This window comes from Temnothorax americanus, unplaced genomic scaffold (assembly GCF_048541705.1).
Source record: "Temnothorax americanus isolate GAGA-0224 unplaced genomic scaffold, ASM4854170v1 Scaffold250, whole genome shotgun sequence".
Taxonomy (NCBI): domain Eukaryota; kingdom Metazoa; phylum Arthropoda; class Insecta; order Hymenoptera; family Formicidae; genus Temnothorax; species Temnothorax americanus.
In genome coordinates, this window is record NW_027509392.1 from 8,353 (window position 1) to 20,151 (window position 11,799).

The following is an 11,799-nucleotide window of genomic DNA, read 5'->3' on the forward strand; positions in this document are numbered from 1 at the left end:
ACTTGTAGATAGGCCTGTAATAGATGGAGATATTGAAAACGGCTCTTGGAGACAAAATGTTGAAGATTTTCGTGCATATATTAACATTAGATGTACTCAAACAAGAACATATTCGTTACGCGCAGCTAACATTCGCGAAGAATTCTGTAGATTCTTCAATGAGAAAGGAGAAGTTGGTTGGCAAAATATTCAAATATACAAGTAAATAAATAAAATTTGGTAATTTATTATGATTCTATATCATTTCACATAATGTTTCATGTACATTTAAGACAGAGGTTACTTTTGTAAATAAATTTATTCGCAACGTTTGTAAATAGTCATACTATTATAATACATGTGCACATGTATATAATAAATAATTTATGACTACTATAATGTATATTTTTCTATCATCTATCGTTAGACAATCATAAAAGTATTATTTTGCGGTAACTAAATATTTTAAAGATAAGAATAACATGCTTCATAAAACCGAAAAATATTAGAAATATCAATGTTTTACAAAAATTATAATCTATATCATATTTGACAATAAACTCTCTCTCTCTCTCTCTATATATATATATATATATATATATATATATAATTTAACGTCAAAATATTTTTAAATAACATTGAAAAGAGGAACATTTGTCAGTAAAATCTAGTTATACTTAAAAATAAAATAAACATCAAGTTGTAATACTGTGTGATTTTACTTTACGTGACATAAATAACGTCTAATTATGAAATAAAAAAATTATACTGTAATATAATAAGAGTAACGTTGTTAAAATATTAAAATTATACCTGAAAATTATATTTATGAAAAAGAATAAGAAAAGAAACAAATATAAAAAAGTAGGAACATAACAATTGCTAATGTTACAAAAAAAACATAATATTATCCACGTTGGTTTTGTTCTTCTTTAGCAATATCTTGTTGAAATTTCATTAACAGCATATTCTGCTTTTCTTGACTAAGTTTGAGCAATCGTTGTTTTATGTATATAAACATACCATCTAATGCATCTATTTCTGGCAACTTTGGCAGGTTTATCACAGAATTATTGTCTTTGTTACAAAATGCTTCAGCTATACGATTAATTGATGAACTTAAATCATCATGAGCTTTAGCCCGATGTTCAGCAGGGGGTTCATCTAAAAAGAAATTGTTTGATATTTCTTTAATGTATATGAATTAACTGAACATTTTATTAAAAGATCGGTCAGAGGTCAACAAATAATAAAGAAAAACTCTGTAACATTATTAATACCTTCAGTATTTTTACGTTTTTCCATGTTGTCTGAACTGTTCTCCTCGAAAAGATTTCTGTTGGACTCAATGATTGGAACCGTCAGATTAGAAATAAAACTGTAAAATAAGATATGCTTGAAATTAGTGATCATAAAATTTAAGATATATATACTACTTTAAGTTGTACATAAAAATTGATATATACTTTCTGCTTCTTGATACCGAACGTAAGAAGGACATTGCTTCAAAATGTTTCCACATTTTTTGTGAACATGATCTAGCTGACGCACTAGGTTTTTTCTCTTCAGCCACTGCTTTACTGTAAGTGTCTTTAAGCGATTTCCATCTCTTTTTAGCATCTTCAGGACTTAAAAGACCTAATACATTTGTTAAAACATACTTTTAAAATATTTAATGTAACCAATGCTTTTCTTTGATAATTTAGGCTTATGTAAAATATAATACATACCATGAAGAGCGTCAGAAATCTCTTTCCATAACTCTGCAATTTTGTGCCTACCACGGGCAGACAAAGGCAGTGTGTAATCGTATAAGGGCGGTCTGTTTTTTACTTCTTCAATCAACATTTCTTCCAATGCACTTTTATCTAATGTTGTGGGAAATTATTGTTGTGAATCATTTTCTGAAATATAGCAATCATTTGTGGGTAGATCAGACTCAGCTTTTACTTCCTTGTTCATTCGTATTACTTTTTTAAAAGAAAACTGACTATTCGGTTCATTATTAATTAAAGCAAGTTGTTTTTGATTGTCACATATCACTTTTGCCAAATATTCCCCTTTTTCTGCAATGTTGTACAAAAGTATTAATTATAAGTTCTTTAAAGAAGTGTATAAAAAACTTATATATCATATAAATTAATTAATTATAGCCCTTACGATTAGTAGGATAAAACATTTTGGCATTTGTATCAATGGTTATACTATACCAATGTTGAACACATTTGTGATTAAAAATCTCGTTTTTGTTCACTTTGGACATACACACCCCACAAGTTGATGCCTATGAAATACAATGTTACAAAGAATTCAAACATATAGGAAAAATATAAATGGATAGGATTGTGTATTTTATAAGAGAATGTACTAAACAATTTATGAAAATTAATTTCTTAATGCTTGGTTAGGTTTTAACATGCGCCAATTTAAATTCTATGGTAAATATTATCAATAATAATAATAATAATAATATCTATTATGTAATATAAATAAATATAAATTTTCAATGTTAATAGCGTATATAACCTCTTTACCTCTACGGCATCTATCGAACTCGTGTCACTAGCCATTTTGCGTCAAGACGCTGAAATCTGCACGTTTAAACAGCTGCGCAAGGGTGCTGCGCGCGTGTTTAACGCTTGACGCTCGACGCTCGACGCTCGACGCTCCCATCTAAACGCACCTTTAGGGCTTAGAGCAGCGCGAGAAACGCTCAAGGCCGGAAATACGTCATAGTTTAGAGTATAAAGTATAAGGTCTAGAGCTTAAAACATCTATTGTAGACGAGCATTCAGGCTTTAAAACAACGTGAAAGCTTAAAACAAAGACTAGGGCTTAAAGCACCTAGTGTAGATGGGCACTAAAAATCAATCCAGACAAACTTGCTTAGCGCATAAACATAAACATAAAGGCCATCGCACACAAAATTGCATAGGCTGCAGAAGCATAGCATAAGACCGCTGGACCAATGAGCATCTTATATAAATCAATATGGCGACTCTATGCTGGATGCTCATTGGTCCAGCGGTCTTATGCTATGCTTATGCAGCCTATGCAATTTTGTGTGCGATGGCCTTAAGAGAATTGATTGGTCCATATGCATGTGCATAAGGAAATAGACCAATCCGTTTCTTTATGCATATGTTTATGCACCTAGACCTTAAGCTTTCGCACATGAATAGCCATAGCCATTGTTTGGGCGTCGCTTTTCGACGGTCGCCCTGAATCTGGATTCCGCTCAGAGTTGAGCGAGAAGCGTGTGTAACGCGAGTCGTAAATTCGCGGGAGGAATGAGGATTAAAGCACTCGGAACACAGATTGCACAAAGAAATATATAGTCTTTATTTCAAGAACGGAAAAGACGCGAGGGGGAACAACGGATCGTGCGCCGCGGATTCGGAAATCTTCTGAGTCGTTCGTACTTTCTGCCAGGTATCGCGAACGGAAATCTTGTCTCGGCTTCTCGTGTCGAAGCCTCTCGCGGAGCGGAGATCTTGTACATATGATCGTCATGTACATATGATCGGTCTCCTATATATATAATTAAGAGAAGTTCTCACCTCAGGTAAGACACCGTACCTGAAACATATTACTCTTTGAGTAAATTACTTTGTAAAATTCAAAATAGAAAAAGTTTATAAATAATTAAATTGAGCTTATTTTTCTTCTTTTTATAGAGTATATCAGGCAATCATACCTATATATGACTGCCTCTTCCTTCCACGGCCACTTACCTTCCTTCGATCGTCGAACGCATCCAACGTCCGCGTTGATGCTCGCTATCGGCACGGGTGGATTTGCGAGTCCGAGCGAGTGAACACCGTCTCGTGCACCGTCGCGTCGTCCTCCCCAACGTTGCCGTCGTCGTCGTCGTCGTCGTCGTTAGCGCCGTTCGTCCGAATGTCCTAGCCGAGCTGAGTGAACGCATACTCTCCGTCGGCGATGAATTCCTCATGAAGGAGCGGGACCGAAAGTACTACGCCGTGTTTGATACTGCACCTAAAATTAATACATTTTAACATTAAGTATATCAAGTATTCTCCCTGAATTATTTAAATTGAAAAAAAAAAAATTTCTTTTACAAATAAGTTCGTTGTTGTTCGTTCGTAGTTTATTGCTTTGTCAAATTCTTGAAAGATAAATTAAATGATTCTTTTTTCTTTTTAAGATAATGGACCTTTATGAGGACTTTCACGTCACGCAGCTTCCATTATTGCTAGAAAGGAAAGTGCGTGGAGTTCAACAGGTCAGGGAATTTTCGGAAAATCTCGTTAAACCGTACAAACCTTAGCATTCTATGTAACAAATGTTTAATAACAATATAACTTTACACCTAATTCAAGATTTTATACACTTACAACATTGCGCGTTGGAAATTTGTATAAAAAAAGGTACATCTTTAATATAATGCTCGATTAAGATATTTGTTATTGCACGTGTTAATAAATTCAACGTTCAACATTTGCATGCACTTATATACTTGCAATATTTAATTTGTATATAATACAAATAAACTTAAATATATAGCGTTAACACTGCGATTTATTTATTTATATAATGAAACAAAATATATGCATATTGGAGACAGAATCAATAATTCAATTTTTCTTTGCCGTTATTAAAAATGTATTTATTAAATTACCGCAAGTTCTTTTCCAATTTGTGTGAAAGCACCTACCGCACGATCTATATCTTCGGTCGAGTGCGCTGCGCTAATCTGAACACGTATTCTTGCTTTATCTTTTGGTACCACGGGATAGCTGAATCCAATGACGTAAATTTCCTTTTCTGTAAAAAAAAAAAAAAATCATTCTCGTGCAATATAATAGAATAAGTTGTAAAACTTTGATAATATATGGTAAGTGTTGTATATTTTATCATTGATAGTTTATTTCTTTAAAGATTTTATAATTTATATGAAAATAATATTCATACCCATCATTTTATCTGCAAATGTTGTTGCTAATTTTGCATCACCCAACATAACACGACAAATAGGATGGTTATCGCCGCTGACAATGAATCCAGCTTTAGTCATCGCATTTCTGAAATGCTCGGTATTGCCTGCTAAACGATCCAAAAACTTTGTGCTGCCTGTTATAAGATCCATCATCTGTTAATAATGTATAAAGTAATGTTTAAATTAGAAAAGTTTAAATAGCACAATAAAAGTTTAATATCACTGCCGATCACTGCGCATGCTGCCTGCTGCCCACCGCCTCTCTTCATCATCTTCATTACCCTCGTGGAAGCTGGGCTTCTTCACGTATTACACAGTGGCGATGGGTTGAGGTGAATCCCTCCAGGTCGATGCCGATCGACAGTGTCTTCATTTACAGACCGGACAAGCGACTCGAGCTTTGGAGATTCACTTTTTAATCTTTCAGATGTGTAAGAATTTGATTTTTTTCTACAACCAAAAACAAGGTGTTTTGTAGGGGCAAAATACCTTGTTTTTGGCTGTAGAAAAAAATCCTGACGTGTAGGGGCAAAACTGAGGTCATATTCGGTTTCAGCAGGCAAAAATACATGGAAATACCATGGTCTAGTCCATGGCGTAAACAACTTTTCTCTTTTTGTGGGCCTGTGAAGTTGGTGAAATCAACAACTTTGACCCTCCATATCTTAAAAATAAAAAGCCAGCTAAATCTAAAACTTTCTGAGGATTCATGACTCATTATAGATTATCATTTAGTACTTGTAAGTAGAAATCTAAATTCAAGGGTTAAAAAAGAGGCTATTTTTGCGGTCACTCTTTGTATAATACACATCTATGCTTACGTTTTCCGTTAAAACATATATTTTCTGTTTTATATATAACATGTAATAGTACTTTATTTGCCAGTGTTGTATATTTGGGTTTCCTCAAACTGTCCGCGATTTGTTAATCTACTATAGCTTTCGTTTCTGCAAATTGTTTCTTTGGTATCTGCCATTTCTTCAGTTTCTGTGTCTTCTCCGTTTCACTCAGCTCCGTGATGCCTGTGCGCCACGCAAAAATGCCGCTTACACTTGATACAAGGCATTTCGATCAACGACGCATCCTTGCAAGATTCCTTAGAGCACAGGAAGCTTGCCGATTGTCCTACAACGAATTTTGCGGTCTCCGTTTTTAAACACTCGTGCGATACCATATTGAAATGCTCTTTGCAGAAGGTGGCCTGACAATGCTTGCACATAAACGGCAAGAAGTTCAACAATTTGCAGTCCGCCACCGAACATTGTTCGCCAGTCGCAGGAAATTCGATTACAGCAACAAAAGGATATCGATATTATAATTGGATTTAATACTTTGGATACTGTATTTAATTTTCCGGCGTTCAAGAAGATTGGAAGAGATATTTAGTTGTGCAGTAGAGTCGGAGAATGCAGATGATTGTCGAACAATATTAAATTTTGAAGATTCAACAGAAAATACAATGTTTATTCTACAGATAATAATAACTACTGTTTAGAAATATAGCTTTTTATTACAAAACGACGCTATTATTTCATGTCTTTTCTTCAAAGTCTATCAACGATTATAATACAAATTTATATTGAAATTTAAGTATTCTATTAGCAAATAATACTATTACATAATGTCTACAAAAAGTATTATTATATATTCAATTTAAAAAATGTATTCGCTCTATATCAAATGTAATAAATCGTACCTTTAGTGCGTTTATAAACAATATTTTACGAAGGATATTAAACAACATCAAATCTATAATACTATATAAATAATTTGTTAATTACACAACAGTAATATGTCGTAGATAATTTTATCAGTAACTTCCAGTCTATTAATAAAATACTAAATATTAAAAAGCGACGCCATTATTTCACGTGCCAGGCCTGGGCGAGGTGAACCGATCGGCGTTCTTGCGCCAGTCTCGGGGATCTGAGCTCGGTCCCGTGCCTTGGCCTCCCGCGGATCTTCCTTGCTGCGAGGCTTCCATGGCGGCGCGAGCCGTCGTGGTCGTCCTCTTCGGCCGCTATTCAACGCTCAGCTCAGGACTCGTTGAACTCGAAAAATATTAAGACGTATTAGAAGTAATTAAAACTGAATAAAATGTTATTTACAAAACGGTAATAATAAATAAAAATAATATTATTAGAAAAATTATGCAGATAATTATATATCTTGCGTCACATTTGATATTTTTGATTGATCAGATCAATTGGTCTCTTTCATTTTCCCAAATCGGTTTGTAAAAATAAATACGGCCTCTTTAAGATTATTTTTACGCTTTTCTATCAGCTTTATAATGCTTGACAAAGTGTTTGGATTTTGATTGAAATAAGTTTCTGCGAATCTATTCGCCTTGGACAATTGTTCGTTAGAAAAAAATTCTGAATAATCCATAAAATAATTGTTCGCCAGTGATAAAATAATAAAACACGAAAATTTGTCGGCCTAACTGGCAATAATTTTAATATTAATACAACAACGTTTCGACCTCTACTTTGGGTCCTTATCAAATTATAAGTTATTTAGCAATGATTGAATTGCGCGTCAGGTTTTGAATCTTATTATCATCGTTAAACTATATGGTCAGGAAGTATAACACATAGCGAACATTAGATTCAAAACCTGACGCGCAATTCAATCATTGCTAAATAACTTATAACTTGATAAGGACCCAAAGTAGAGGTCGAAACGTTGTTGTATTAATATTAAAATTATTGCCAGTTAGGCTAACAAATTTTCATGTTTTATTCTGAATAATATATTTATTTATCGTTCAACCTGCAGGTGGTCGTGGGACTTTCCTTGGAAATGGTTCACGGAAGCCATAAATAGATGTATCCACTCATGCTCATCCACTTGTCAACATGCAGAAGAGTGTGCTATATACGTTTGCGCAAGGAGACAGTTCCTCGTTTCTTTATATTATCTGCAAAAATATATATGATGGTTACTACAGTCTGCATCTTTGTAAAGCAAATCATATCTGACTTATAATTATAAATATATTAGAATATTTATTGCAAAATAAAATTTTCTTTTATTCAAGTCCTTTTTGGCAAAATTCTACAACGCATAGAAATATATAACAAATCGTTTAGCTCATATTATATCTTAACTAGATAGACTTATCAAGCGTCGCGAAATATGTAAGAGAAATAATTTAAGACTTGAAAGTTCTTGAAATTACTCTATTTTTTAATTTAAATATTTTAATTCAAATAGACTTATTTATTTATTTAATTATTTATTTATTTATTTATTTATTTATTTATTTAAATTAAAATATCGTAAAAAGTATACGTTATTTAAGATGTCTTGTTCCTACCTGTTATCAGATGTTACGCTGTAAGATGTCTTTTGCTGTGTATACACACCCTGTATGTGCTCTTTTGACAGCTGTCTTAACCTCTCACTTACAGCTCACTGCTGGTCACGGCCCGTCACGGCGACTCCCTAGACGCAGTGGCTCGCAGTCTCTAAATATTCGTGCGTTCCAAAACCCATCCAAAAAAAAGTGTTGCAACCTTTCCGTGAACGACTGTACGCGTCGAACGGAAATCTTGAGCGCGCGGCAGAAGAACGATCGCGAGCGGAGCACGAGCGGAAGTTTTCGGACCCCTCGCTAATTAGTACACTTAATGAAGAACTATAAGTAATTTAGATCCGCACTTTGAGACGAAACGAGCGAGTAGCGATTCAAGCCGCGATTTTAGAGGGAGAGAGCCGTGCTGTCTTTAGACGAGGATTGATACGCGACGATTTTCGGCTATGAGTTCTGGCCCACGACTTGAGGCTAGGAATCCTCAGCAACGACTGACTGTCCGGCGAGCGAATTCGCCGTTTATTCAAGAGGGTTGTTTTTCAGGAACGAACGCGCGATGAGAGCTGAATCGCTATTCGTCCGTATGGTCATATCACGCGTCACAACAGCCGTTTCCGTGCTTCGACAAATAAGGGAGCACTCTCGTAACGCGTGATCGCGATCGATGGGCTTCGAGGGCGCGGGGATCGCGGGGAACGTATGTTTCGCACAAGTTCGAAAGAGCTTAAACCACATAAACATCGGTATTTCTCGATGTGAAATACAATAATGTTTTCGAGCCGATGTTTCGCGTAGGAAAGTTCGACGGATCTCGAACAGCCATAAACGTAAAACGTAAACATAAGCTAAGGAACCAATCTATATCTATAAAGGAAGATGTCCTGACTGACTGACTGACTGACTGACTGACTGACTGACTGATTGACTGACTGACTGACTGACTCATCAACGCCCAGGCCAAACCCCTGAACCTAGAGACTTGAAATTTGGAGGGTGTATTCCTCTCATGACGTAAGCATCCACTAAGAAAGGATTTTTAGAAATTCCACCCCTAAGGGGGTGAAAAGAGGTAAAATGTGTTTTTTTCACGATTGTTTTGACTGACTGACTGACTCATCAACGCCCAGCCCAAACCCCTGAACCGAATTTTTACCAAAAGTATATGAAATAGGGGTAGAATTTTCCGGGGAGTGCCACTATGTGTATAGTTTTTTGTTATCGATTTTCTGGAAACCGATTTTTTTAATTTTTCCTATTTTTCGAAAAATAATTGATCAAATCTCAACAAATTATAGATCAAACAGGGATAGAATTTTCCGGGGAGTGCTATAAAATGTATAATTTTTTGTTACCGATCTTTTTGGAAGCCGGTACGGAAATTTTTTCAATTTTTTGGGAAATAATTGACTGAATCTGAAAGAATTGTATATGAAGTAGGGGGTAGAAATTTACGGCGAGCGCCATAATGTGTACAGTTTTTGTTACCGATTTTCTGGAAACCGGTTTTTTTAATTTCTTTAATTTTCGAAAAATAATTGACCGAATCTCAAAGAATTGTATATGAAACGGGGGTAGAATTTTCCGGAAAATGTTAAAAAGTGTATAATTTTTTGTTACCGATTTTTTTGGAAGCCGGTATCAGAAATTTTTCAAATTTTTCGGGAATTAATTGACCGAATCGCAAAAAATTATATATGAAGTAGGGCTAAAATTTCCCCGGGAGTGCTATAAACTGTATAATTTTTCGTTACCGATCTTTTTGGAAATCGGTATCCGAAAGTAGTATTGACTGTAAAATTTAATAACGTCAAAGGTGGCACTAAATAAGTTTTCACTAAATAATTAATTGCTCGCGACAGTCACGAATTGAAGTGACTGATTTATCAGTTTTGACATATAATATGTGAAAGCAGCAACTTCATACCATAACACAGACAAATGACATAGACACTACGCGGCGCATCGTCGTATATTTTCGCGTTATTAAGATTCGACATCGACCTCTATATCTAGGGCAGCGACATTATCCTTTGGTTTACCCTTACTAACAACTGACATATACTGAGTGAAATTATTAACTTATCTATACAGAATGTGAGAAGTCGATTAACTTGAAACTTGGTGACATTTATGAGTATATGTTTGGCTCGAACTTCTGAACTCGAATTTCTGAGCCGAACATATACTCATAAATGTCACCAAGTTTCAAGTTAATCGGCTTCTCACATTCTGTATAGATAAGTTAATAATTTCACTCAGTATATGTCAGTTGTTAGTAAATGTAAAAAGAAATATATGGAAAAAGAAATACATGGAAATGGAAAGTAATCTAAAGAAAATGGATATTGAGGAAGAAAAATAAGGGTAAAAAAATTAAAAAAATCTATATATATATAAATATATATATAAATTTCCCGGGAAGTGCTATAAAGTGTACTATTTTTTGTTACCAATCATTTTGGAAACTGGTTTCAAATGACCAAATCTCAAAAAATTGTATATAAAAACAGGGAGAGAAAGAAAAAGGGGAGAGGGAGAGAGAGAGGGAAAGAGAGGGAGAGAGGAGTAAAGGAATAGAGGGAGAGAGGAAGAGAGGGAAAAAGAGAGAGAAAGAGAGAGAGAGAAAAAGAGAGAAGGGGAGAGAGAAAGAGAGAGAGAGAGAGAGAGAGAGAGAGAGAGAGAGAGAGAGATTATTTGCGTGTTTTACTACATATGTCCTCCGGGGCGAAGCCCGGGTAACCAGCTAGTTAGTATATATAGAAGTAAATATAGGATTACAACCGGTTGAAATCTCACTTCTGCTTACGGCCATCTGTATCATCATTTTTATCGTCTTGTAGAATACATAAAGCTAAAACAATATTTTGATTGGTTCTTTAGCTTGCGTTTACATTTTATGTTTATGGTTATGGCAATTTGTGTGTAGAAGCCTTTAAAGTCTTGTGCCACGATGATAGAAATTGCTCCGAGATCTTGAACGGAAAAAGAAGTAATCGAAGCATTGATCAATTGTTTAATAGTGATTGATCAATTCTTTCTCTCTGTCCGAGATCTCAGAGCGATTTTTAGTATCGTGGATACAAAGCTTTAGGCTGAGTTTCCACTGAGCGCGTCACGCGTCGCGTCATCTAAGTTAACCAATCAAAACATTAGAGTAGCGCAAGTTTTTTATGGATGCTTTTCAGTTAACGACACAAGCGTCACTCTATCTTTGTTGTTCACTAGATGTTGAAAAAAGACAGAATGACTCTCGTGTCGACTCAAGCCGCTAAATAAAAAGCACCCTATGTATCTCGGTGTCCGGATCTTCCCTTCGGACCTTGAAAATCCAGGAGATGGCCACGTGGAGGTGTCGGGCCGGTTCGTACCCATATCTGCAGCAGATCTCCAAGGTAAAGAGCCTCTAGTTGATAGACTAATGTAGGTAAAGGAAGTCGGCAAATTGGATCCGTAACTTCGGAATAAGGATTGGCTCTGAGGAGCGGGGCGTGTCGGACAGTCGCTAAGTAGAAGTTAAATATGATTGGTTCTTACCTTTGGA

The 11,799-nt window shown here is 35.2% G+C and overlaps 2 protein-coding genes and 2 long non-coding RNA genes across 9 annotated transcripts; 1 reads left to right on the forward strand and 3 right to left on the reverse strand.

The window, feature by feature from the left end:
* Nucleotides 1-710: 710 nt before the first annotated feature.
* LOC143899100 (uncharacterized) lies at nt 711-2,895 on the reverse strand. The gene is made up of 7 exons (XM_077409103.1): nt 2,514-2,895; nt 2,140-2,263; nt 1,971-2,045; nt 1,710-1,883; nt 1,446-1,617; nt 1,260-1,357; nt 711-1,143 (listed from the first exon to the last, which is right to left on the reverse strand). The coding sequence occupies exons 4-7, from the start codon at nt 1,825-1,827 to the stop codon at nt 887-889; spliced, it is 645 nt and encodes a 214-aa protein (XP_077265229.1). The 5' UTR covers nt 1,828-1,883; nt 1,971-2,045; nt 2,140-2,263; nt 2,514-2,895; the 3' UTR covers nt 711-886.
* Nucleotides 2,896-3,152: 257 nt separating this feature from the next.
* LOC143899103 (uncharacterized) lies at nt 3,153-4,517 on the forward strand. Its single transcript, XR_013257380.1, has 3 exons — nt 3,153-3,544; nt 3,657-3,952; nt 4,148-4,517. It is a non-coding gene; the product is annotated as an uncharacterized LOC143899103 (long non-coding RNA).
* On the reverse strand, nt 4,273-6,209 carry LOC143899101 (2-amino-3-ketobutyrate coenzyme A ligase, mitochondrial-like). 6 transcript variants are annotated; one of them, XM_077409109.1, is made up of 3 exons: nt 5,761-6,209; nt 4,915-5,337; nt 4,273-4,767 (listed from the first exon to the last, which is right to left on the reverse strand). In XM_077409109.1, the coding sequence occupies exons 2-3, from the start codon at nt 5,090-5,092 to the stop codon at nt 4,613-4,615; spliced, it is 333 nt and encodes a 110-aa protein (XP_077265235.1). In that variant the 5' UTR covers nt 5,093-5,337; nt 5,761-6,209; the 3' UTR covers nt 4,273-4,612. The 6 variants fall into 6 exon arrangements, with proteins under 6 accessions (XP_077265235.1, XP_077265234.1, XP_077265231.1 ...); XM_077409108.1 differs by having other exon boundaries at nt 4,915-5,389; XM_077409105.1 differs by having other exon boundaries at nt 4,915-5,603.
* Nucleotides 6,210-6,687: 478 nt separating this feature from the next.
* Nucleotides 6,688-9,580, reverse strand: LOC143899102 (uncharacterized). Its single transcript, XR_013257379.1, has 2 exons — nt 8,262-9,580; nt 6,688-7,862 (listed from the first exon to the last, which is right to left on the reverse strand). It is a non-coding gene; the product is annotated as an uncharacterized LOC143899102 (long non-coding RNA).
* Nucleotides 9,581-11,799: the final 2,219 nt, after the last annotated feature.